A 27,235-nucleotide genomic window follows, 5' to 3' on the forward strand; every position below is an offset into this window, starting at 1 on the left:
CCCCGATCGTGGGAGCTTTGATCACCCCGGCTGCGGAAGATTCGATTGCCCTGACCGCGGGAAGAAAGAAGGTATAGGTTATTTGCCTTCCATCACAGTGGGGAATGTGAGGTCGCCGAAAAATCATGATGGACGTGCTGCCTGCACTGGTGAGGACTCGGATTGAGTGGAGTGATCTTGGTGTTTTGTGGGGACATGGCTCCATGAGGACATCCCGGAGTCTAGTGTGAGTGTGGACGGATTTCTGACTTCGGGCGGACAGCGATTGCAGAGAGAGTGACAGCGGTCAGTACAACTCTGGTCACATCCCGGTGAAGGAGTGAGTGTGTGGCCCGGACATTGAACTGATGGCTGTGGGACTCTGCTTATGCTGTGTGCCCTAGGGATTCTCACACGCCGTTGTTGCTCTTTAAGTCTATGTTTAATTTTTATGTGATTATGTATCTTGTTGCTTTTTGTATGACTGTTGGCGAATCAAATTCCTTGTATGTTTACATACTTGGCTAATAAATTAATTACAAATTACACAATTACAAATTATTCAAATTGTCAGAGCAGAGTGAAGTGTCAGTGAGATAGCATTGGCCGTTAACATACTGTGGTGAGAAGCAAATTGAAGTGGAATTAGAAATTTAGAAATTACTTTACAGATGACTTGTATTGCAACTTAACTAATACTGGTCCATTGTGAGATTTTGTATTGGAAAATTAATCCACCGTTTTTCACAAATTGTGCTAAGAGAATGTATATTGCCTGCTACTTTCCCATCGTGTGTCTCTGTGCTTCAGTAAGTATGTCCTGGCAATACTGCTCCAATTTTAGTTGGAATAGATTTTAAGAACTGCGATCGGTGTTGGGTTTTTTCTGTGTTCAGAAGTAATAATTTGAATTCAAGGGATCATTTTCCAATGATGGATAGCTATTCAAAATTTAACCTGTCATTTTTTTCAGGGGTAAGGTATATTTTGCTGATCTGGAGTCCTCTTTGCACTATCTTCTTCGAGTGGAACTTGCTAGCCACAAGATATTGGAGGGGCCTGAACTGACATCGCTGAAGGATTTAATTACAGTTCTATCAAAGGTAATTAGAATATCTCTTGAGTGGAATTTTAGTAGTAATTTTGATGAATTAACAAATATATTCAATTTCTGTTCTATCTGATTGTCAATTTGGGCATGCTATTGGGATCTGAAACATGGTTGTTATGATTATGGTCTCATAAGTGCATTACCAAAGTGCAATGATGTATGGTGGCAGATGCAACTGGTGGGTCTTGCTGCATTTGATCCCCATGATGCGCCCTTTTTTGAGCCATGTATAATTAAAAAGATCCATGTTTGAGATGCTTTCAAGAAAACATACAGCATTAGCCAATCACACACAAGCTTTAACGGTAATCTTTGACTCGGCACTTTCCATTACCTTTCACAAATGAAATTTTGTCTGTGCTAATTATCAGTTAAATTTGTCCCTGTAAATGCCGTTATGAAACTGCTCAGCGGATACATCTTTTACTTCACTCAGTTCTCAAGTTTTCTTCAACACCAATCCAATACTTTATCTATGTATGAATCACAGAGAGCAGAGTCCAATGGTGGGAAGAAGTAAGTGTATGATTGTTGACACAAAAGCAGATGAACGTTCGAAGGAATTGCTGATGTGTACTTGTCCTAGTATTACTGGACCCTTTTCATTGCCACTTTATACTTATCAAAGTCTAGTAAATATCTTTGCTCATGCCATGTTATTTATATCTTTGTGTTTTTCATGAGATGCAAAGTTGCCATGCCACCTAGTTAAAACTTAAACTTGGCATCCACCTCTTTGATACCGCTACTTTAGCTATTTCTATTATGTGATGCAGCATCACATCATTAAGGAGCAGACTTTCAGAGTGTCCTGGTTATGCTGCTACAATTTTTTTTGTTGCAGATTTTAATAACTGTGTTCATAATTTTCTCTAAAGTAATTAATGTTATCAGCTGAGGACAATTTTGAAGCGGGTGGAATTGTAAGTCTGTCTAGTGGATGAAAAAGTAGCACGCTCTTGGTTAAGTCACCAGATGGCACTCTGAACAACTGCTATCACATTATTATCAAAATTAAGAGGCATTGGGATGTTAAGATGCTTCCTGCTGGCAATTTGCAGACCATCACTTATTTGTGTGTATTCTATGGACTAAAGTAAGATAAGAACTGTGAAGTAATCCTTTAGAGGACTGGTCAAGTGTGGCTGTTTTCGGTATATATTGGCCAAGGATGCAATAGATTAAAGAATTGAGCTTCAATAATGCCTTAAATATAACATAAATGATTATCTAATTCACCGTTATTTAAATGAGCATTATTTGTCAATAGTAACTGCGATTTGTTGAATGTTGAAAGAGCTTAAAGTCGAAAATAGGCTGTGGCCTTGAACTTAATTAGTAATTCCACACTAGAGATTTCCAGAAAGTGAAGCATGGAGGATTTTTTATGTGCGTGGGAAAAGTTTCCCTAGCCGATTCATCTATTCATTTTTGTATTGGTTAAATATCACTGAAACTGATTGACATAATTAAGTTATTGTTTATCTCAGCTTGCAGTGGGCATTTAAGAATTTTGTGTCTCCTATGTAACAAACTGCTCTTCTAATTGCATAATTGATTGTAAAACATTTTGAAGCACTCTGAAGTGTGGAAAGATACAATACAAGTGCAGACTCAGGAATTATCTTTTCAGCAAAACATAAGCATTCCATGGATCGTTTGCACCTTGCAAAACTTGACAGATATATCGGCAAAAATGAGAAATTGAAAAATATCTGTTAGTCAAAAATAGTCACCAACTAGAGAAGCTGGTGGCAAGAGCACATCCCTTCCCGACAAGCTAAATGCATTGTATACTAATTTTGAACAGAAGGGCAATGGATTGATATCACCAACTCTGGCAGCCTCGGGTGCACCTGTACCCACAGTCACCGTCATAGATGTCTGATCGGCCTTCCTGAGAGTGAATCACGTAAAGCAACTGGCATGTCTCAAATGACACTTACCAATTACTATAGAAGCACCGCAGAAAGCATCCTATTGGATTGGTTTGACAACTCCTCTGTCCAACACAGCAAGTAATTAGAGCATTAATTGTGAATTCACGTACTCGTGTATTGTGGCTTCACTATGTGGGCTCACCAGTCGCACATTATTGGATAGAAAATCAACAAATTTAAAAGAATTATCTATTTCCATAGTTATATAAGCAATATTATTGTTATCCTTAATACATTATTTAGAAGGTCTTCATATGAATGAAATACATTTTAATAGCTTGGCACTTCATGGTAGCTTCAAGTGCCCTTGAGCGTTCAATGTATATGAAAATGTCTGACTACACTCTGAAAAAGGTATTAATTTATCAGATTACATGCTGCATGCAGAATGCTTTACATTTTATGTAACTGAATAATTTTCTGAATTAGAGAATGACAATTAATTTCTTTTCTATGGCTGTTTTGTTTTTGCCGCAGACATTTTATAAATGAAATCTTTTTTATCGTGTTTTACCAAAATGGAATCAGTTGGTCGAGATAATGAGATGGCCAGATTAACACTCCACTTTCTTAAAGGAAAATATGTCAAATATTGATTTAATCCTTTAACTGACAGTAGGGATTAGTGTTTTTTTTTAGACGAATGTATTCCATAATGCCAGATCCTCCAAGATTATGACATGACTGGTCAAAGAAAACAAGTCATGTTGGCTGTTTATTGAACCTGATTCTTAGTCATTTTTAGCAGTTTTGTTTGTTTCTCAGAAGATTGAAGTGATAAATTCAAATATTGAAATCTATGTGAAGATTTTATATTTATCCAAGTACATTGAACAAACTTCTCCTATCCAGATCTTCTGGAGAAACTTTTCTAAATAGATTATTTTGTAGATATATTGTTTTCTCCTAGTTTTTTTTAAAAGTCCAATCAACCAAAAACTAATGATTTGAAGAAGACTCACATCTTGAATATATGAGAAAAAAGTTTTTGCTTTTCCTATATATTGCGATATTGTTATTGTTGTAATTTTGAGGTTTGCCTTTATGACCTTGGAACATCCTTGAGTAATTTATTGCCACCGTAATAGTACTTTGGAAGTGTAATCACTGTTATAATGTAAGAAATGAACGTTGCTATATTTCCTTTTTATTCCCTCAAAGATCAGTGTTGCGATCAGTATCTGGATATTGAAACTAGGTCTTCTGCAGTCATGACACTGCATCAAAATGCTAAACAAATGAGTTTGTTTGAAGCCTGATGCAACAGGCTGTAAATATGTCTGCTTTTTAAATTGGTCAAAATAAATGTCTAACATTTTTATTCTACTCAACTGTAACTGCAGCTCTGGTCAGTGCCACGTGTGGAGCAGCTCTGTCTAATCCACATGCAAATATAAGTGCTGAACCTAGATTATGGTTTCTGATCTTGGTCAAATAAGGTATTGCATGCCATGTTTATTAGAAAAGATCACAAATAAAATAAACTATATTGATTGCAATGCTCTTCTTTGAATTGAAATGCCATTTATTAATCTCGTAGTAGAAAATTGCACACAACAATTGACAGATGTGCCTCAGGGACAGAAGGCGATCTAATAGAGTAATGAATCATAGCATCTGTTATTGGTATTTAGAAAGATCAAGGTAGATTTTCCCCTGGGATCAAGGCATAGGATTGTGAAGGGTTGACTTGCTTTTTGTGTTTCAGTACATAATGCACCGAGTAAACTTCCATTAACCAAATCCTTCTGTGTATCCTTATGTATTTGCACACTGTTCCTTTAACCTTCTGAGCTAAGGCTGTTCCTGATTCCTTTAAAGGAACTGAAATTCTAAAGATTAATATTAAATCCTATTTTATTCTTTCTTGACTGATGAGTTTGGTGATTTGGTAGTTTCAGTGCTGCAGCCACCATTAAACTACTTATGGCATTCTTCCTCTTTCTTTCATATTCCTCAGTTTTATTTCTTGAGAGATCAGTTGGCTTTTGCTTACACTATTGATCAACGTAAAATGTACTAACATTTTGGGCTTCTGATCTGGACTCGCAAAATTTTACTTAGGGATTCAAAACAAAATAGCTTTCTTCCTGTGAATAGAATCGAGCAATTAATTTTATTTGCATGACTCAATTTTATTGATGTAGCATTTAGAATATTGCTGTTCATTGTACATGTGTTTCAATCCTATCTTCCATATGCCTATACACCTCGTCGTTCCTTTACTCTGAACCACTTCTAAGAACATAATTTATTACTTAAAATAAAGGAACATGAGGTTAGGGTAACATATTAATGTACAGAAAAGAGGGTGTAAAACTGGGCCATTATTTCAATATTGCCGCCGTTCCTACCATCTAAATCGTAAAAGGCTTATTCACGTGATGCTGGATTTGTTTTTACAGCTTTAAATTTAACATTCAATGTAGTTTCCTCTACATTGATGAGACCTGACATGGATTGGATTACTGCTTTATGGAGCATCTCCATTCACTCTGCAAATATGACCCAAAACATCAATGGAGTCATAGAGACAGCATGGAAACGGGCCCTTCAGACCAACTCGTCCATGTCGATCAAGATATCCCATCTAAGCTAGTCCCATTTTCCGGCATTTGTCCCAAATTCTATACCTTTCCTTTTATATACCTGTCCAAATGTGTTTTAAATATTATTGCACCTGCCCCAATTACCAACTCTGATCAGCAAATGAGAGATTAATGAAATTCATCAATTCAGTCTGCTGAATTTTGTGCAATTTGCATTGAGTATGTTGCTGATCATGTCGTAATAGAAAGAGATTTGGCCATCATTAATAATGTATCCTTTGTAAGCCTATCCTTCAATAATTTAATTCTAAAAATAAATGTAGTGAATCCTGATTCAATGGCCATGCTCTAGATCTTGATGAGTTTATTTGGTCTTTAGTTCAGATGAAGATTTTGTCTGACAAATAATTTTACTTTTCAACAGCTCTTCCCTGGACCACAGCCAGTAGTGAAGTTGCTAGAAACATTGCAAGAATGGTTGGTGAGCCTTCCATTGGATAAAATTCCTTATGATGCAATCTTAGATTTGGTGAACAACAAAATGAGGGTAAGTGTTTAGTTGATCATTGAAAATACAGACTAATACTCTTCAACACTAAACGTAAGATTTTTTTTGAAAAACTAGAGTGCAAGTTTTGGAATCTTGAGCAAAAAACTGCTGGAGGAACACAGTGGATCACGCAGCATCTGTAGACGAAAATGAGCAGATGTATTTTCAGCTCAGGGCATTTCTTAAGTCTGAAGACTCTGCACCTAAAATATCAGTAGATCAATTCCCTCCACAGATGCTGCTTGACCCACTGAGTTCCTCCACCAGTTTATTTTCTCGCAATTTTTTTTCTTTTGTCATGCACTTAGAACTCCACATGGCATCCGTTCCTCTTCTGTGCAAAATGCTTCTTCATGCATTGGTGCTGACTGTTTTGGACTCAAAAGGGCCAATACAAGTCCTGGGTCATAAATGTACAAAATAATTACCCTTTTGAGTCTGCCTTAGTCATAATAGGTTGTCTAATACTTTGCTCGCACGCCCTCAATGTAGGTTCAAAATGAAGTGTCTCAGATAACCGTTTGCTTTTCTACTTTTCATTTCCTATTCAACATTTTATGTATTATTATTTTTTTAATTATTCATTTGCTTTCTTTTATACTTTGGCTTTCGGCAATTTTTAAAATAATTAATGCAACATTCCATTGATGTAAATGATGAGACTTTTCTGAACTGGATTCTTATGCATTATTCCTGTTATGTGGATGGATGGTTGGGGATAAAAATTCTGCGATGCTGTTTTGAGCTTGGATCTAAAGAGGGTTAAGGAAAATTTCTGTTTATACCCATAAAGTGTATATATAATGTGATCTAACAATAAAATTCACTGAAACGTATTTCCAGCCACCCTTCCAATTACTTTCTTCCCAAGCAGTCCTTTTTCAATTGAGTCGAGAAAGGAAACTCTGGGCTGGAAACTCTCAGAATTACTGTTGTCGTGCTTTCAGAATCAGCTCACCGTGAATATGTGGTGATATAGTCAGTGTTGGGTTAAATTAGATGTTGATAAATTATTTTAAGTGGGAAGTCCTTTTTTTTGCTTATTTGTATAGATTTCTGAGCTAGGAACTAAACCTGTTAAATTAGCGCCAACTTGAGCCTTTAACCAAGATGATAAAAAATTGAACATTCAACTAACTATGACCTCTAATATTTCACTAGACTAGTTTTCATATTCAAATATAATCTTAATATTACCATTTCCCTCAATTCCTGCTGTGTGATCATTTTGTATTTCCACACAACATTTTTTTACATACAATTTTTTCGTTTTGTTGTCATTTATTACTTAGTAATTGGCTCTTTCGGAAATGCTGTTTTTGCTAAAATAATTCACACCGGGTGCTCAAACAGGACTTTGCTATGTTCCATGTGTTGAGCTGCTTTTGTTGCAGCTTTGTTTTTTCAAGTGTATGCAGAAGGTTAAAACTATTTTATTTTTGAAGTGATGCTGAAACTGTCAGATTGATGAGTCAATTTGGCTCTTATAATGCATTTAAGAAAAAGAAGCGGGTGAGAGCTATAGGGAGAGGTTGAGAAGGCTGGGTCTCTATTCCATAGAGTGTAGGAGGATGAGGGGTGATCTTATAGAGGTATACAAAATCATGAGAGGAATAGATCGGGTAAATGCACAGAGTCTTTTGCCCAGACTAGGGGAATCGAGGACCAGAGGACATGGGTTCAAGATGAAGGGGAAAAGATTTAATAGGAATCCGAGGGGTAACGTTTTCACACAAAGGGTGGTGGGTGTATGGAACAAGCTGCCAGAGGAGGTAGTTGAGGCTGGGACTATCCCATTGCTTAAGAAACAATTAGACAGGTACATGGATAGACAGATTTGGAGGGATATGGACCAAGCACAGGCAAGTGGGAGTAGTGTAGCTGGGACATTGTGTGGTGTGTGCGAGTTGGGCCGAAGTGCCTGTTTCCACACTGTATTACTCTATGACTATGACTCTAACCGTACCTGGTCTGAACTGTAAATGGAAACTTCTTCCACAGTATCATTGCTTGAGTTCTTGAAGTGACATGGCTAGCCACTTATTGGCACAAAATCATACAATACAATACAATACAATTTATTTGTCACTTGAACCTAATAGAGGCTCAAGTGAAATGTTGTTTCTGCAGTCATACATACAAGAAAAAAAAGACCCAAGACACAACACAATTTACACAGACATCCATCACAGCGCATCTCCACCTCGCTGTGATGGAAGGCAAAAAAAACTTATCTCTCCCCTGCACTTCCCTCTCCCCCCAATGTCAAAGGCAAAGTCAGAGCCCCTGGCGGGCGATGCCAATTGTCCCGCGGCCATTAACGCCGCGCCGGGTGATGCAAGGCCGCGCTCCGGGTCTTGTTGTTGGAGCCCCAGGCGGGCGCTGGCAATGTCCCGCAGCCGTTGAAGCCACGCCAGGCAATGATGTAAGGCCCAACAAATCATGGCAATGTTCAAGAAGCTGGCACACTTTGCAAAACCTGAGATGGGCAATGATACCAGTGAACCCCATACCCTGGCGATGATTTTTTAGGAAATAGCAATTGTATTCAAGACAAAATTATTATGCATTCAACTTTTTAGGGCTAATGGAAAAGTAACATCTTCCAACACTTGGGTATAGTTATTTTGAAAAATCTTATAAATAATGAAGGCATAAATATATCTTTAGGTATTTATTTGTGTGTTCTTCTCTTGCAGATATCAGGAATGTTTTTGAGAAATACAGTCGAGTGGGTAGGCTGCCAGGGTAGCCAACCACAGTACAGAGGTTACCCATGCTCTCTCTGGACACTCTTCCATATCTTGACAGTACATGCCGAGACGCGTCCTGAAATGCAGATCATTGCTGGTAAACATTCTTTAAAAGCAGTTATATTACTGTAACCCAAAGAGATTTACAACATGTGCTAAATTTGTTAATGCCAATGACTGGAAACATACAAATTAGGAGCAGAATAAATCCACCTGACCTCTTGAACTTGCTCCACGATTAAATAAAATACAGGCTGATCAGATTATAACCTCAAGTCCCCTATCCACTTTCCAGCATAGCTTCTGGTCATCTTAAACTCCTTTGCTTTTGAAAAAATCTGTCGTAAAAATACTCAAACTTTGCCTCCACTGCCCTTTAAGGAAGCCTCTTGGCCTAGCTTAAATGTGGTTGGTCCAGAGCAAACATCAATGTTGTTCACAGTTTACACCTTAGGACTGAAAGCACTTGAGCATCTCTCCTTGTGTACACTGCCCTGTTTCTTGAAGTCAATAACTTGACACCATATTACTAAATTCTCTACCTTTTCACTACCTAATTTCCGCCCCATCTTTATATTGTCAACAGATTTAATAATGTTTACATTTGCATAAATAGTTAAATAATTGAGGCATCAGCAGTATATCCCTGTGGCATATCACTTGATACTTTTTGCAAACCAGAAGAAGACCCTTCTGTATCTACTGTGTTTCCTGTTAGGCAGTCAACCTTCTACCCATGCCAATATGTTATTTCCTGTATAATATTGTTTCCTCTCAGCAATAATCCAAATATTGTAGAAAGTTTATCCTGTTCATTCTAAACTAATATTGTTATCGATGTGAATCAAGTACAAATTAGCTATTGATTTTGCTACTCGATTTGCCTTTCTTTTAAGAAACTTGAGTAATGATAAGCAACAAAGATAATTCAAAATTAACAACACTGAATTTGCAGAGGCCAAAATCTTTTTTGTAAACTTAAATAATGTAAAATGATCAGACAATAAAACCAAAGCCAAAATATTGCAGGTGTTGTAAACTAATATAAGAAGAGAAAATTCTGGAAGTATTCTGCAGCCCAGGAAGCATATGTGGAGTGGGAAAGGTAATATTTTAGATCAATGAGCTGCCAAATTAGTTGATCACAACAGGATAAGGTGGCAGTAATTGTTCTTCTGTCTGTAGATTAGTGAGGGGGGGGAGTGCAGGACGGGGATTGTAGCGTCAAAGAAGAAATCTGCAGGATGTTCCTGGTCATGCAAAGCCTGCTGGAAAATGCACACTGGGGATAGCATTAGATTTGATCGAGAGTTGGCTTTTTTTTTTTCAAGCATCTTAAAGAATGATTGTTATGACTATAGATAACATGGTAACTTTTCTCATGAATGAGTTGCTGGAGAGGAGATGATAAAATCAGTAAAATGTGCTTTATCATTTTGCTTCCTAACACCAGCTGGTGTTTGACATTTGTTCACTAATGAGATGAAATGGGTTGTGAGTTACTCTTATAATGCTGTTTGAAGAATTGGGTCAGCTAAGTCAGCTGGATTATCTATAGAATTTTTCCTTCTTATGACTTATCCACATTGTCTCATGTAACCAGTGAAGATCTTTTAATCCTGCACTGCAGGTAGGTTTATATTATTGTACACTTTAAAGATTAGTATGAATTAAATTGCAGAGGTCAGCGGTTACTTAATCTTGGACGAGGATAGGTAGATTACGTGCTAAGAGTGGTGTGTTTTCATCAAATATAAATTCATCTCTTAGCTGACAAAGTTTTAATAAGATGTTTAACGATACAAATGTACATCTATGTTGTTACAACAGAAGTTGGTGTATCATAACTTTCAGTATCACAATTCTGTAAATTGCATTGCACAGTTTATTTGTACACCCTTTGTTAAAGCACAAATTATAAAAAGTAATAAATCTCACAATTAATTGGGGTTGTAAATTGCAATAAAATGGTTAAATCAAAATAAAATGGATACAATTATTAAATAATTTTGTCAACTCCTCTGGCTGTTCGTGTGTCACTGTGACATGTCTCTTAAGGTCATTTGTATCCTCTGCCTAACCTAATATAAGCAGGTTAATCAAAACAATGGTGGAATAACTCAGCAGGTCAGGCAGAATATGTGGAGGGTATGGATAGGTAACATTTCAGTTTGGGATTCTTCTTCAGACTCCAATCCCTCCACAGATGCAGCCTGACCCACTGAGTTACTTCAGCACTTTAAGAATCCTTTATTTCATGATCTTTACAGTAAGCAAGTTGAGCCACAACTCTGACATAAAAACAAACTCCTGGAGAAACTCAGTTGGCCATGCAGCATCTGTAAAGCAAAATGAACAGATGACGTTTTGGGTCAAGATCCTTCTTCAGACTGCTGCCTGGCCCGCTGAGTTACCCCATCAGTTTGTTTTTATTTACTCAAAATTCCAGCATCTGCTGTTTCTTGTGTGTCTGTTTTGTACTATATGTACCACAGGGGGGAGCTAATGTGCAGGAAAGAACTGCAGATGCTGGTTTTAATCGAAGGTAGACACAAATTGCTGGAGTAACTCAGCGGGTCAGGCAGCATCTCTGGAAAGAAGGGATGGGTGACGTTTCTGTTTGAGACCCTTCTTCATGCTTTCCTTTGACATTAGTGCTTTGTATAAAACAAACTGTTTTCGCTGCTCTTAAGAATTTTGGGGTACCCGGCCCAAATTTCCTATTGCCAATGCAAAAGTTTACAATATGTTACATAGAATATTGCAGAAGGCAGCTGTACAGTGATGCAATTACTTTTTTTGCTGACATTCCAGGAAACCAGGAAGAATGCCCGGACTGGTTTCAGAAATATAGAACAATGAAGCAATTAATTTCACTTGGCTAAACCATGCCAGCTATATGACAGCAAGGTAGACACCAAAAGCTGGAGTAACTCAGCGGGACAGGTAGCATAAGGGTCTCAACACGAAACGTCACCCATTCCTTCTCTCCAGAGATGCTGCCTGTCCCTCTGAGTTACTCCAGCTTTTTGTGTCTATCTTCGGTTTAAACCAGCATCTGCAGTTCCTTCCTACATATAAAAGGGCAGCTCAGTTTGTCCTATTCCCCAATTCTGTTCCCATAACCTTGCACGTTCTTTCCTTCCAGATTGGGTTTCTTATAATGTGACTTGCCTCGGGCATTTAATTGGATTAGTCATGTAAACAGTCGTTTATAAGAGCAGAGGTTCAGAACTGTGCTCAGCTGGTTCACCTGGATAAATTGACTGAGGGCAGTTTAGGGCAACCTAAATATGGCTTTTCGAAATATAGTGTACATTTCAAGAGCCTGCTAGTGAAAATTATCCATGATTACTTGAGAATAAGGTAATGGAGTAAACTGAGAAAGATGAGACTTTATGAGTGGCCACGATGGATAAATAAATTGGGAATGGTAGGCTATGCACAAAAAAAAATTACTTGGATGACCTAATGATTAATTGAAAAAGAGTGACTAAATTAAGGGGAAATATGTAATTGTCCCGAATTTCTTTGTCTTTCAGCCTATATAACAAAAAACACACTTGTTTTTTGCCTCTTATTTTTCCCCTTGTTGCTTTCTTTACTGAAATTATAGAGCACTGTTTTCCTTAATAACTTGAGATGGTAATGTGTACTAGATCAAGGTTAGTCCCATACTTCTGATAAATTGCTGTAGGATTAACTGAAAGCTCTGAGTTTTTTGCTACGAGCCGCAGAATAATATCATTAATAGGTAGAGTTTTCATGATAGCATAATGGATTAGTGTGATGGATGGCATATTTTTAAATTTCACCAGCTTATAAACAACTGATCTCATTAATTTTTCATGCTGTTCCTTTACTGGATTCTGTTTTTCAGGTATTTTAGTCAGATATATGTGTTGGCATTAATGATAATTATTAGTACTTTTTGACGAAATATTTCTGAATTGTTGATATTGCGTATTTACAATTGTTTGAAAGAGGCAATGGGCCCGAGAGTTTGCTAGATCATTTAATTTTGTGGGCAGATGTGTTGAAAATAAATTATGTACATAGAATAATAGCACAACCCTTTGGTCCACAATGCCAACCACGATACCAGTCAATACTAAATCCATCTGACTACACATTGTCTACAATCATCCATTCCCTGTTTATTCATATGCCTTTCTAAATGCGTATTACTCATTGCCATCATATCTGCTTCCACCAATTCTCGCATTCCATGCACCTACCGCAGTGAGACACAAAAAGCTGGAGTAACTCAGCATGACCTACCGCTCTCGGTACAAATAAACGTGCCTTGCAAATCTTTTATACTTTTCTCCTTTCACCTTACAGCTGAGCGAGTTGCGTTTGACATTTCCACCTTGGCGAAAAAGACTCTTACTATCTACCTTCAGGCCCAACTAGATTAATAAGACCCTATTAATGTAATTTAAATTAAATTAAGATTATGTTGTGGCAGGAGAACCAGGATCCATGGCAACAATCCTCCAGTCCTTCATGGGAAATCAGTGGCACTTCCACATTTCCTGCTGACCTCGAGTTGGAAATGTAACACAGGAACAGATGCTGCTTCACTGCATTTTGAAGCTGAAGTTAAAGCTACGAATTAATTAATTGGCAAGCATGGTATGGGTACCTGCTAGGCACAGTAGACAAATCCCCTGTTTCCATCTCCCTCTCCGTCAGATATACAGCTTTGGATATTGTTTGGGGCGGTGGCTTGTCAGGTAAAGGCCACAGCGCCCAAGTTCATGAAAACATGGTTGGCTGTGAGTGGAAAATACTTGAAGAAATAGGGTGCTAAGGGAGATAATTATAAGCAGAACAAGAGGGTATTTCTCCTTCAGTATTCAGTGAGAACGGGAGAAACGGAATGATGGTGGAGTAGCATTGCTGGTTAAACAGGACATTAATGCAACAGTGAAAAGGGATATTAGCTCAGATGATATGGAATTTCTAACAGTAGAGCTAAGAAATACCATGGGCACAAAATGTTAATGGGAGTTTTATGTAAAACCTCAGACAGCAATGGTGATGATTGGGGATAATATTGTAGATGAAATAAGAGGGGTATGCAATAATTGTGCAGTAGTGATCAGGGTGATTTTATTCTGCGCTAATTAAGTCTGGATTTATGCTTTTTGGAAAATTATGATTTGCACATTTTCTCTTTGAAAAGAATAGGGTGTAACCAAATTGGGAAAATAATTAATGATTAAGACTTAAAAACAAGTTTTGAAATTAGTGTTCTTTTTCAAATCTGAAGAAAAATTAAACAGAACTTTCCTTCACAGAATACCTGTCAGGGTAAAAGAGATCGTAAGGCTCGTAAATTTAATTTTGCAGGACTAAAGGATTACCGGTGCTGTGACTCCATTGAACAGAGGCTCTTGTATTAAGTGCCTTCCTTGTTCCTAAATATTTTTTTTTCTGTCTAGGTTTTGACAATGGGCCTCAGGTAGTTCTACAAGTTATCAGAAGATACATTCATCATTTCTTCGGCTGTAGGGACTGTGCGCTACACTTTGAAGAAATGGCTAGAGAGTCAATGGCTGAAGTGCAAACACTAGATGGTGCCATTCTCTGGTTATGGAAAAAGCATAATGAAGTGAACATTAGACTGGCAGGTAAGATAAGTTGATTAGAAGTAAGCAACATTGGTTGTGTTGCCATAATCATCATACTTTATTAGCCAAGTATGTTTTGCAACATACGAGGAATTTGATTTGCCATACAGTCATACCAATAAAAAGCAACAAAACGCACAAAATAAATTTTAACACGAACATCCACCATAGCGACTCCTCCACATTCATCACTGTGATGGAAGGCTAAAAAAAGTTCAATCTCTTCCCTTCTTTGTTCTCCCCCGGTCGGGTCCTTGAGCCTTCCTTGACGGGCGATCTTGGCTCCCGTAGCCGGTGGCATTTGAGCCCTCGCATCGGGTTGATCAAGCTTCTGCATCGGGGAGGGGGGGGTTCTCAGCTCCCCCGCACCAGGCGATCTGACCCCGGGTCGGGGCTGGTTGAAACCTTCTGCGACGTTTGGAGCTCCCGACATCAGTCTCTACCCAAAACTGCGAGCTCCGCGATGGTGAAATCCGTAGGCCGTGGTTGGAGTGTCGATCCCAGGCACGGGATCGGCTCCGATGGTAAGTCAACATCCCCGCGTTGAGCTAAAAGTCAGTCCAGAGCAAGGCTGCCAGCTCCATGATGTTAGGCTGCAGAGCAAACGGAGATACGATCCGGGAAACAATCGCATCTCTGGCAAGGTAAGAGATTTTTTAAAAGTTTCCCATAACCCCCCCCTCCCCGCCCAACCCCCACATAAAACAAACTAGAGATCATTAACATACTTTTAAAACACACTAAAAATAACAAATAAAAGACTAAAAGACAGACAGACTTGGCAAGGCTGCCATCGTGGCGCCACCTGGTGGTATGTGCTGACCTTTAATGTTTAAAGATCAGCAGAGTACCCACAATGTAAAATATTTTATTTCCGTGCAGTAGCTTTGGTCAATTGAGGGAAAGGGCATTGAAGATCAGGGGGTCCTCAAGAGCAATTGAGAAAGTTAAATTTTTTCAAGGATACTTCACACACATCCTTGAATCATTTATATTCTGTCGTCTTAGAAATTTCATCCTGTTAAAGGGCTCAGAATAGAACATCTGTTTCAAGATTCTGGTGTCAGGAATGTAATTACCATTGCCTCGCCAACAGAGAGCCAACTGACTCTAGTCTGAAGAAGGGTCTCGACCCAAAACATCACCCATTCCTTTTTTCCAGAGAGTCTGTTCAGTTAGCCTCTGTACAGAGCTGGGATATATAACTGCGATCCTCTTCCTTCCAGTTGGAGTGGATCTTCTGCTTTTATTCCATCTCCCTGCTGTTTGTTGGTATTTACATCGACACAACTGCCTTCAATTAATCCAGATCTTGAGGCTTATATCTCTCCAACTCTGTATACGTGCGCTTGTGGACTAACAGGACAGTCACTGTTGCTTAGTTAGTGTATGGGGTATATCGGGATTATGAGGGGGGGCAGCGAGTATCATTTAATTTTATTTGGAGGGGGGACACCTCAGGATCAAAATATTATATACCTCAACAAACGCAAATGAGGTTGCTCTAACATTCCATGTTCACATAACCAGAATTAGATTTCTTATGATTAAACGTGAATATTTCAATTGGCGGAATTGTAACAGTTAATTTAACCTGGCTTTGTATATCGTATGGTAATGTAAACATGTAATATGTAAATTTCCTGCTTTGTTTTGCACCCCCATTGTTGAGTGAGGTCATTGTTTGGAAGTTGTATTCAATTACCACTTGAATGCAAGTGGACTGTTAAGTACTGTTTTGCTAATGTCAGAAAAGAAAGGAGAGGGCATCTTCTCAAGCACGTATTTCTGAATTATTGCTCCCCAATATAGATGAATCGTTGTATTTTTTGTAAAGGGCCACCCTTAGAGGGCAGTTTGATCAGGCTTTGTTGTGTATTTTATTCCATATGTATTTTTCCCTATCTATACCATATTCTGAATACCCAAGCCTGTCTAATGATCCATAAAATTGATCCCATTTACTAACACAAGGCCAAATGGCGAGAACAATGATTGATACTGACAAACGTACAATAACACCACAGCAAGGGTGTGCACAAATTAATTGTGCTCTGCAGCTGCAGCTACCCTAGTCAACATGTAGTGGCTACTTGTGTGATTCAGCCTGTATATCAGAATAGTCTGCTTTTTTTTTTGTGCGGTATGAAGGAAATATAGACTAAGGCTTACAAGACATCTGTGTTCGATCGTTGTTTATTTTATTTTGCCAATATAAGCAGCACAGGACTTGCATGTCCATTGTGTTTTTGTAACTGACTGTTTGGAGGGATCAAGTAAAAGAGGTCGCTGTGACACCCAAGAGATGGTCGCATTTGAAAATTCAGCCCTTTACGCACTGCCTGCACTCGCCCCATCTTTGGAGAATTATGACATGCAACCTGTCATCTGTCGACCAATAACCAGTGAAAGGGAGAGTCCTGCATTCACAATCCACAAAGTAGGAGTCAGTTGGTTTTGTTTTGCATGTGGTGTAATGAATTGTTAACCAGGCCCAAGGCCTGTACAAAAAAGGCTTCAAAGAAACAGCTGGTAGAGGAGGCAGTTATAACTGAATAATGCATCTGTCAGCGTACCTTTAAAGGCACTGTCTACATGAGACTTTCCGAAGTTAACCTTATGTTAAGAACCAGGACTGGTGTCTTTAGTTTTTCTACATTGATGCTGCAATATTTATAGCAGTTCCTGTGCAGCCTTTGCCATCACAGTTTTGCACAGAAATTAGATTGATTCGAGTTTTCCTCATCTGGAAACGTGGAAAATATGACATTGTCATGATATAGCTTGGGCATTAAATGCTTTTAATAATATGTACTGGACAATTCCCCTCGTTAATTATTCTCAACAATGCTGTTATTTTGCAATGCAAGAGAGGGCTTCAGTTTTCTCTAAATGAAAATTAATTTACACCTTCATAGGTTGTAGATTTACAATTTTTTGGGGTGAATTCCACTGGCAGAAGAATTCTCACAGCCCAGCTGCATATAAAATATAATGACATAAAATATACCTTGAATCTGGCATAAACGTTAAATTAATATAGAATAATCTCAGAACAGAACGGTATGGCACAGAAACGGGTCCTTTGGCCCATGATGTCTGTGCTGGGTATGGTGCGAAGTTAAACTAATAACGTCTGCTTGCACAAGACCCATGTATCTCTATTCTGTGCAAGATTGAAGGCCACTGTCGTATCCGCCTCCACAACGACCCCAGCAGTACCTTCCAGGTACTCACCATTATCTGTGTATATAAAAAGAATTGCCCATGCACTTCTCCTTTAATCTTTCACTATAAAGCAATGTCCTCAAGTACTTGGCATTTCCACTCTGGGAAAATTATTCTGGCTGTCTAACTTATATATGTCTCTCATTATTTTATGTACTGCTATCAGGTCACCTCTTGGCCTCCACTCCAGAGAAAATAATCCAAGTTTGTCCTATCTCGTTTTAGCTAATGTCCTCTTAATCCAGACAGCACCCTGGTAATTTGCATTGACCCACAAAAAAAAACAACAAAAAAGTACTGAAGTAACTGAGTGGATCATGCAGCATTTATGGAGAAAATGGATAGGTAACATTTTGATCAGTGCTCTGCCTTTGTGATTACATCTGTTTGCTGGGACCAAAAACAGGGCACCTTATGTGTTAGCACCCAGTAATTTGAGGTTGATCTTAAATTTACTCTTACATTTTAAATCTTAAATGTACTCTTGTTTACTTCCATAACAATCTGTGTTAATCTTCCAGTGTTATCTAACTTGTTTTTTGCTGCTTTAGGTGCTCCAAGTGAGGATCCAATGTTCCCTAAAGTGGCATGGCCAACTGCTGATGGCTGTCCTGTATGTCATGAAGAAATCAAAGGTCTCCATACCTGGAAGGAGGAGGAGGTTCTGAGATTTTTGAAATCACATTACAGTGTGGACAATATTTCTTATAAATATAGTGGATATGAGTCTCAAATCCACAAGGCAGTCAATGAAGTTGTCAAAGATAATGGAAAGAAAGGTAAAGAAAAAGGGCCACCCCAGTTGATGCATAACCAAAAGGAGCCGAATATCGATGCCCAGAACATAGACCAAAACTCAAGAAATGGTGCCTTGGTGAAGCGAGAAAGGACTGATCTGCTGGACCAAAACATGGAAAGACAGGAGCTAGACAGCTATAGAAAAGAAGTGAAACATATTTCATTTCTTGGTGTAGGCTTTTCCAGGATGGACATGAGCCTTTGTATCCTGTTGTATGCAGCTTCCAGTTTTTTCCTCATGATCATGTACTTCTATTTCCAAATGAGGTCCAAAAGGTGGAAAACCAAATATACCCGTCCTTGTGTTTAAAACAATGTAATTCCTGGATAATGAATGGCTCATCTGTTTTGAATAGGTAGCTGTTCTGGTGAGAATATTTGTTATCTCCAGATCACACCACCATTTGTTATGAATATCAGTCTGGACAATGATGTTTAGGTCTAAGGCGTGACTTAATTGTGAGTATCTTTGAGAAACTCAATCACTTTTAGGCAGCATGATAAGTACTTAAGTTGTTTGTGTGCCTTTTTGGAGGAATTTACAATCATGCCCACACATCATCCCTGCGCTGCTCATTTCTGATTGCTGATTCTGGTATGATGTTTTGAAATTAGCAAATGTGCTATTCATCATTGGATGAGGAGTTGGGATATGTTGCATGATATGAACCTGTGTCTTTTTAAGTTTTCTTGAAGTTTTCCCTCTTTTTCTTCCATCTACTCTTTTTATTTTCCCTTTAAGTTGAACAGAATTGAAAAAGCTGCAGAGAGAATTTGGACATTTATTGATCTATTTTATGATTGGAGCATGAGGTTGTATTCTTGATCTGATGCTTCTGCAGTTTTAACTACCCCAGTGGGATTTGCGAAGACACACTAACTCCCCAGTGTATGTTGCTGGACCAATAATTTAACTAGTTTATCAGTCTCGTGGAGGACCTCCTAACATCTTCTACCAAACTAATTAATTGAAATATCCTCTGATCCTACGCCTCCAATTCTAATTTGAGATGATATTTAAGTTTACCAAACTGAATAAAGTCATTTCATTTATTTAATAATTGTGTTGGTTTAGGCATCAGGGTGTGCAGCGCTTGCTATGTGGCAACACCAGCCAGAAATGTTCTCCAATTTATTTTCTGTTTTTCATCAGATTCCTTGCCCAGTCAGTGAAAATAGTATATTTTTGGAAAATGTATTTTTTCAATGATAAAATAATGATACTTTAAAAAAAAAAAGCCTGAATGAAAGTCAATTTGACCTTATTTTAACCGTTGTAGCTATACCAATTTTAAGGTAGAGTGCCCTGGTGAGACCTAGTGCTTATATTTTTGCTTTCAGAAAAGCCTCCTGTTCTAAATTTTTTAGTAGCTCATCTGCAAGATTAATGAGCAAACCCACCAGCATGATGTTTAGAAAAACTGGGACAGTGAGGGGAAAAAATGAATAAAAAATAAAAAGAGCTGACAGCAGTTGGAGACCCGCCCACAAGAACAGGAGTCTATATTGTGTGCTTGACGATTTCCTCGAGGTGACAACATTTTTGTTCTTCTCAAGAAAAGCTGCCCCCAATGATTCTGAGTTGTCCTAAATCTAACAAACACACCCACACCTGCCACAATATTGTATTTATTCTAAGACAATATCCCGATATCCACACAAAACCTCCAGAAATGTGGTCATGGATCTCCCTCGCTGCACATTTTGTTCAGGGAAGATCTGGTCAGGGCCTATGCGTTTCTTAGGGGGTAGGTGTTAGTTCTCAATAATAGGGAAATAATTAGTTCTAATTGCTTAAACAATGAATATTACGTTAGCCAACTATTGGCCTGAGCTTGTTCTTAACATATGAAATACCAATGCCTTGGTGTGCCAAACTACTTCAAACTCAAGATCACTCCCAATTATTCCAGGTCACCCTGCCAACCTTCCTGCTAAAACTATCCCTGACAATCTACTACAGAGCTAACTGCAGAAAGGCAATTTATTCTCTTAGTCCGGAGATCTCGTTATCTAAATCGATACCCACAAACTCAAAGCTCAATCCCACCATCCTATCACTGCCACTCTCTAAATTAGTGTACTTTTTAATGATGGGTAGTGGGACTGGAACGTAGAGCTCAGGGATAATGAGGATTCCATATCTACCTCTAGCATATAAAATACCGTTATAACACTAAAAGGCAAGTGTAAAGATCTCCTACACTGTCAAATATTATTATGTAACTTAATTAAAACAGGGCCTTGTTTAAAGTTAATGAGTAATAAAATTAAAGGATAAGTTAAGTTTTTTTTTTTTAAATCAACCTAATGGGTTGGCTTATGCTTTTGTGGGCAAAGATTTGATGCCTTGCTAGTGGCAGTCTTACTTATTAATTTTAACACAAAGATGTGAAACATAGTGGTTATTTGAAATATACGGTCCACAAGAAATCAAGGTTCCTTTGGCAGACAGGATTTGCATATTATTAGGCCTAATTATTTTTAAGCATGCAGAAATATTTCCTCTGACATCAGATGCACTCCTATTGACTCTCCACTATCTTGCTAATCTTATTTCACTGCCCAAGGACCATTCATTCAGACAAAATGTCCAATTTGTTTAACCTCTATTTGAAAATGATCTTTGTTTAGTAATATTAGATGTTTTCCTGTGAATAGAATGATTACTGTTAGTTCAGTCTTTTAAAATATTTTTGGCAGAAGGAATAACCTGATCTTGAAAGGTTATAAAGACATATTAAATATTCTACCAATGCAATTGATAAATTATGAATTTGGAGTCAAGGTACATTCCCATGATGTTCTCTCAGCATATTTGTTGCGGATGAGCTCTTAATTCATCTTGTGCCACAAATAAACCTGATGTCTTTGATATTTCACTCCAAGTATCTTGCTCCTTTTTTGTTTCATTTCCAGACTTTTGCTCTGAGCTATCGAAAACATGTATTAAGACCAAACTCCTGTATGTCTACAGACAGAAAAGGGAAATGTTTATGTTGAATTGTAACACTGTCTGCCTGTCCAACTTTGAAGTGTCCAATTGCCTTGTATTTGGTTTCACAACATCCCATTCCTCAGCAACACAACAGCATCATTTTTTTTTTTAGAGACCTAACTGTGCTTTAAAACATTTGAAAAGTCCCACTAATGTTCAGTAGCATTACCTACAGTATTAATTGGTGAAATAACATTCCATTCCCAGCTTGAAATTTAAGATTCCGTTGCATGATGGGGAAGAAAATTCCATTCAGTATTTGTCGGCTTCAGTTTTTGAATAGATTGAGTGCCATTTGTTCATTCAGCAAGCTGCCATCACTTTCAAAATGTTACTTAAATATAATTGATGTCTGGTTTAATTTATTTATTTTGTTCATAGCTGCCTTGGTTTTTCAGTTTACTGAATTGTTCCTTCATGATATAAAATGTCAGTCAATGCCATATATTTTCATTAGGATCAAATGTACACTATTTTGTACTGTTTAAAAAAAAATTCAAGGACGCTTAATCCTGTTTGAAATAAATTATCCTGCAATAAACTTGTATGCCTTTGAACAGTCTTTATTGAAAGTTGTGAGGAGCTTGTGAAATTCTTGATTTTGGTTTATAATCTGCAAGTTGGGCATTTCAGGCGCAATAATCATTTCCAGGTATCCGCCCCACATAATAAGCAGTGAGTGGCAGTTTGTTCTTGCTACAGGTAAAAGATTAAGGCCATGACATGCCTTGAGCCATGCAGCATCCCGTTTATTGCATCTCCATCTGCCTAAAGACTAAACATGCATGAACTCTTTCACAAGTGAACAAGACTTGCTTGCCACTTGAATATTGGCCAAATTTTACCAACTCGTTAACACTTTGTACTCATTGTCATAACAAAAAGACTGATGAGACAGTGCAACCTGTAACCAGTTTAGATTTGCGAATATAATTGGAGTATGACAAGGCAATGTGCTTATCATGACTATTGAGGGATGGTCGTCGAACCAGGAGAATTGACCCAGTACTGGTCAAGCTACAGCTTAACATAGCCAATGTCCCAGACTCTTCCATCCCAAACCCTGAATACATCCCATTCCACAGGCAGGGCAGACCCAGCCGCTGTGACAACTGTTGTATGCAGGCAGAAGGAAGCAGTCCTGGCAATTTTTGTCATTAACTCCAGACCCAATGTGACATGGGTCAAGATAGCTGATTTACAACCATCATCCAAGGAAGCAGTAATCCCACTACATAACAGTGAAGCATTGAGATCAGGGAGGGCATAAACTGTAGACTGGGATTCAATGCCCAACAATAGTTGCACTGCTGAACATTAGCCATCTGACTATGATGTGTTGACTGAACCAAAAGGGAATATCTTTAACCATTGTTGTGCACTGTTCTTGATTGTATTATTCGGAGTCACCATTACAAATCCTTGTAGAGCATGCTGAGGACATGGTCCATTGTGTTCTGTGACCTCACCCTGCACTGGGTATATGTTCAGGACTGATCTGGCAGCACAAAAGGCAGTGTCTATGTGTGGCTGTGGGTCATCAAGTGCAGCAGAATTATGCACCAACATGATCTGTAATCTCATGGCCCAAAATGTTCTGGAACACCCCTCATCCTTATATCTTTGTTTTAAAAATATGATGGAGTGATTTAAACATTGATGAGTTATTTGCACTGGAGAGGGCAGCTATTTTTTTTCTTTGACTTTTCAGCCTCAGGTTAATTCTGCACCTACTCTTTTATTTCATTGCTATGTCTCCATGTTGCCTGCTGAGAATATGCTGGCTGAATTGACGATTATTCTTGAGCGGGATGGAAAGATTTCAGGAAGCATTTGATTCGTGCCATTTTATTTTGTGACTAACCAGTTATCTGAAATGGTTCATTATTTTCAGAGAGGCATGTGATTTTGGCAGGAATACTGTCCATATCATCACTCTTTCCTAGGATTAGTGGTGAGGTTTCTCCTTCCTCCCATTAAAGCTTCGTATAAACAACATTCTGCAGAGTTTATCTCAATCCGGTGAAATAGATCTTTTTATTTACTATCTTCTTGGTCTGATGCCAACTCGATATGGTGACTTCATCACCCCCATTGTACTTGAAAGCCTGAACGAGGAGGGTGCAGGTATGATTGGCAAGGAAACTCCATAATTAAGAATTATAGTTATAAAGAGAAACTTCAGATGGAGGTTTGTTTTCTATATAACAAAGGGGACTGAGGGTGATGTAATTAAGATGTATACAATGATGGATGGCTTAGACATGGTAAACACAAATGATGTACATCTCATAGTAGATGACAATAACAACGGACCATAGACTTAAGCTGATTAGTAGAAACAATTCTAGGGAAGTGTAAGAACATTTTCATCACTGAATGAGGAGCAGCTATGAATGGATGTGAGAGGCAGATCCAAATAATAATATATAATCTGACAGGATTTGGGAAGTGGGATTAGCTCTGTTATTTATGGGTCTGCGTGGACGTTATTGGTTCTGTTTCCTTGTTTCCTACTGAAAACATACATTAATCCATTGCTGTTGTACAGCATAGATGAAGAAATAATAACTCCCATGGCTGGTGTGTCTAAAACGAGGGGTCACTGTCTTCAATTTGGGGTTAGCCATTCAGGACTGATAAGATACAATTTCATCAGCCAGCCTCATGATAGTGAATCTTTGAAATTGTCCAAGAAGACCTGGAGGCTCAGTCACTAAGTGTAAGGAAGTTTTGAGATTAATATACGTTGTGTTATGTGTTTGACTTTGAGTTTAGTTTATTGTCAGGTGATCGGAAGCACAGTGAAACGTTTTTGTTGCGTGCTAACCCGTCAGCAGAAAGACCATATATTGATTATAATTAAGCTATGATAAAGGGAATAACGTGTGCGTTTTCACACTTCTATACATTTTGCCCGATGGGAGAAGGAATGATGGCCAGGGTGCGACTTGTCCAGGATTATGCTGGTGGCCTAATCACGAACTGCTGCTGACACTCATGCATACTCCACAGAGATTCACATACACCCATCTTTAAACACCGTTGGCTATGCCCCATGTCCTACTTAGGAAACCTGAACGGAAACCTCTGGGGACTTTGTGCCCCACCCAAGGTTTCCGTGCAGTTCCTGGAGGTTTTTGTCAGTCTCCATACCTGCTTCCACTACCTACAACCTCCGGCAACCACCTGCAACCTCCGGGTGGGGCGCAAAGTCTCCAGGGGTTTCTGCTCATGTTTCCTAAGTGGGACAGGGACATTACACGTTCATGTCCGCAGCTATATATCTGATACTAAACATATTCTCCAACACTGAATCTAAAGTGAACGTCTCAGCCCCTTCCGTATCCGGAGAATGAAAGCAAAGTCCACGAAGAGATCAGTCTGAAGAAGGGCCCTGACTGCCTCGCTGAGTTATTCCAGCGCCTTGCGTTTTGCTCAATGTTGCAGCATCTGCAGTTCCTTGCGTCTCCAAGTATCGGATGTCAGCCGACCAGAGCCCGCTGTCCCCCGGAGCCACCCACGCCTTTAGCCCTTGGCCATCTCTTCGCCACAGTGAAATACAGACCCGCAAAGATTACGTAGTTGAATTATTCTATCGGCGCCTTGTCCAATGTTGGGAACAAGTGTAATGCGCGCAAATAACATAAGCCTGAGTCCAGATCACAACACCGACTGGAAAAGGTGCAAAATCCATGTATTGTGTCTAAACTAAAGAGAATTTTGATTTATCCCAAATTTTATCGATTCAAATTATAAATTGCTATCGGTATCATACAATTGAAAATAGCTATACATTTAAGAGGCTTCTGGATAGATACATGGATATGGAGGGGTATGGATCACGTGCAGAAAGATGAAATTACTTAAAGTTTAGATAGACACAAAATGTTGGTGTAACTCAGCAGGGCAGGTAGCATCTCTGGAGAGACGTTTCAGGTCAAGATCCTTCTAACTTGCATTATGCATGGCTTGGACATTGTGGGCTGAAGGGTATGTTCCTGTGCTGCACTGTTTTATGCCCCATGTCCAGTTTACAAGTCACCTTGTTCGACGGAAATTAAGAACAACCTATGTTCGAACCACATGTGGCCTGGCCCGCTGAGTTACTCCAACACTTTGTGTTCTACGACTTTTTTTTTCCACTTCCATTGTCTATTGTGTGAGGGAGCTAAATATATGTGTCTGGAAGCGTTTTAGGACATCAATATTCCATATCTACCACCATCTAAAGAGCCGTCTACTTGTACTTTCCAGTAAGATTTCTATCGCCATCAACCGCTCTTTCACTGACTGCTTGCTAGCCTGTAGTTCCAGGGTCCTTTCGCTGCTGGACATTGAGGGGCAGAGTCCAGTGGCGACTCCCCTCAAACAAGGGAAGGGATATTTTATTTTGTTTATACGTTGCATTTTGAAATTAAAAAGTAGCATTGATGACCTTTGCTCTTTTTCTTGCATTATTTCTGTCCAGTCGAACGAGTCGGCTTTATTTAGCAGCTGCTTCTCAAATACCTGGAAGAAGCTCAAAATATCTACCTTCGGATTCGCTAAACATCCGCGATGATTCTGATCCCCACTACCTGCAGCTAGTGTCGGGGCCAGAGTCATTTAATCTGTCCTGCCGCTCGACTCACAACTGACTGGTCGGGTAATTGGCATATCCCCCGGTATCTCAATGTTGGGGTTGGGTGTTCGGTTTCGTTTAGTTTAGTTTAGTTTAGTTTAGAGATATAGCGCAGAAACAGGCCCTTCGGCCCACTGAGTCCACACCAACCAACGATTCCAGCTTACTAATACATTTGCAGATCCGTATTCATCATTTAAGAACGTTTTGGAAACTCGTCGCCGGGGGCTATGCCAATGGCGAGTCTAATGGCTGAATAGATGAACTGGCCCCGTCACCATCTGCATAGAGGACACCATGGATATAATCTCGAGTTCATGTAGCAAATACTTTCTTGGATTCTGCAAGCTTTCCCCTTCCAAAAGCATTTTTGATTTTCAGTGGTTTGGTTAAGGCTATTTTAACGTAAACCGATATGATTGTTCTAAATTAAATAAGTGAAAAATATTCAGGGTAAGTGAAGCGTGTTAAGTACTGGCCGGGCCTGCCCTCTCCATACGTCGGGCAGTGGGAAATGAGTGAGATCCTTGTGATTGAAACGTGATTGGAATGCAGATGTGGGAATCTTCATTAACAATAAACAAGCCAGAGGGGTCCCGGCACCAAACGTCGTCTGTCCATTCCCCCCTCAGATGCTGCCTGACCCGCTGAGTTCCTCCGGCTATGTTGGATGTTGGAACTTCAGCACTACACAGATTGCTGGAAGAACTCAGTGGGTCAGTCAGCATCTGTGGAGGGAATGGACAGACGACGTTTCCGGTTGGAACCTTTCGTCAGACTGACCCACTGAGTTCCTCCAGCACTTTGTTTTTTGCTCAATACTCCAGCATCTGCAGTTTCTTGTGTCTCCTCCAGAAGATAGTTTTTTTTCCACCGTATTTTCAACGCATTTCGTCACCACTCGTGCTTGCTGTACATTTGTCGACAACGTAAGGTGTGTGTTTTTTTGTAGCGGTGGGTTTTAAATTATTATTAATGTTAGCTCAAAACCTAGCTTGCGTCGAATGGAATTTTAAGGAGTCCTGCATTAATAATTGAGGAAACTTTACGATCTATTTCCATGCTC

At 38.9% G+C, this 27,235-nt stretch overlaps 1 protein-coding gene across 3 annotated transcripts in view; it reads left to right on the forward strand.

The window, feature by feature from the left end:
* LOC116990845 (LIM/homeobox protein Lhx3-like) overlaps positions 1-27,235 on the forward strand; it is a 113,731-nt gene that overhangs the window by 31,772 nt on the left and 54,724 nt on the right. The window contains exons 8-12 of one of the 3 annotated variants that reach the window (XM_033048899.1): positions 953-1,082; positions 6,004-6,126; positions 8,829-8,979; positions 14,333-14,521; positions 18,301-22,086. In XM_033048899.1, the coding sequence (XP_032904790.1) occupies positions 953-1,082; positions 6,004-6,126; positions 8,829-8,979; positions 14,333-14,521; positions 18,301-18,857 (1,150 nt within the window). In that variant the 3' untranslated portion in view covers positions 18,858-22,086. Of the gene's footprint in view, positions 1-952; positions 1,083-6,003; positions 6,127-8,828; positions 8,980-14,332; positions 14,522-18,300; positions 22,087-27,235 lie in introns of those variants that run through there. The other 2 variants (XM_033048900.1, XM_033048902.1) reach the window with 2 other exon arrangements.

This window comes from Amblyraja radiata, chromosome 32 (assembly GCF_010909765.2).
Source record: "Amblyraja radiata isolate CabotCenter1 chromosome 32, sAmbRad1.1.pri, whole genome shotgun sequence".
Lineage (NCBI taxonomy): Eukaryota > Metazoa > Chordata > Chondrichthyes > Rajiformes > Rajidae > Amblyraja > Amblyraja radiata.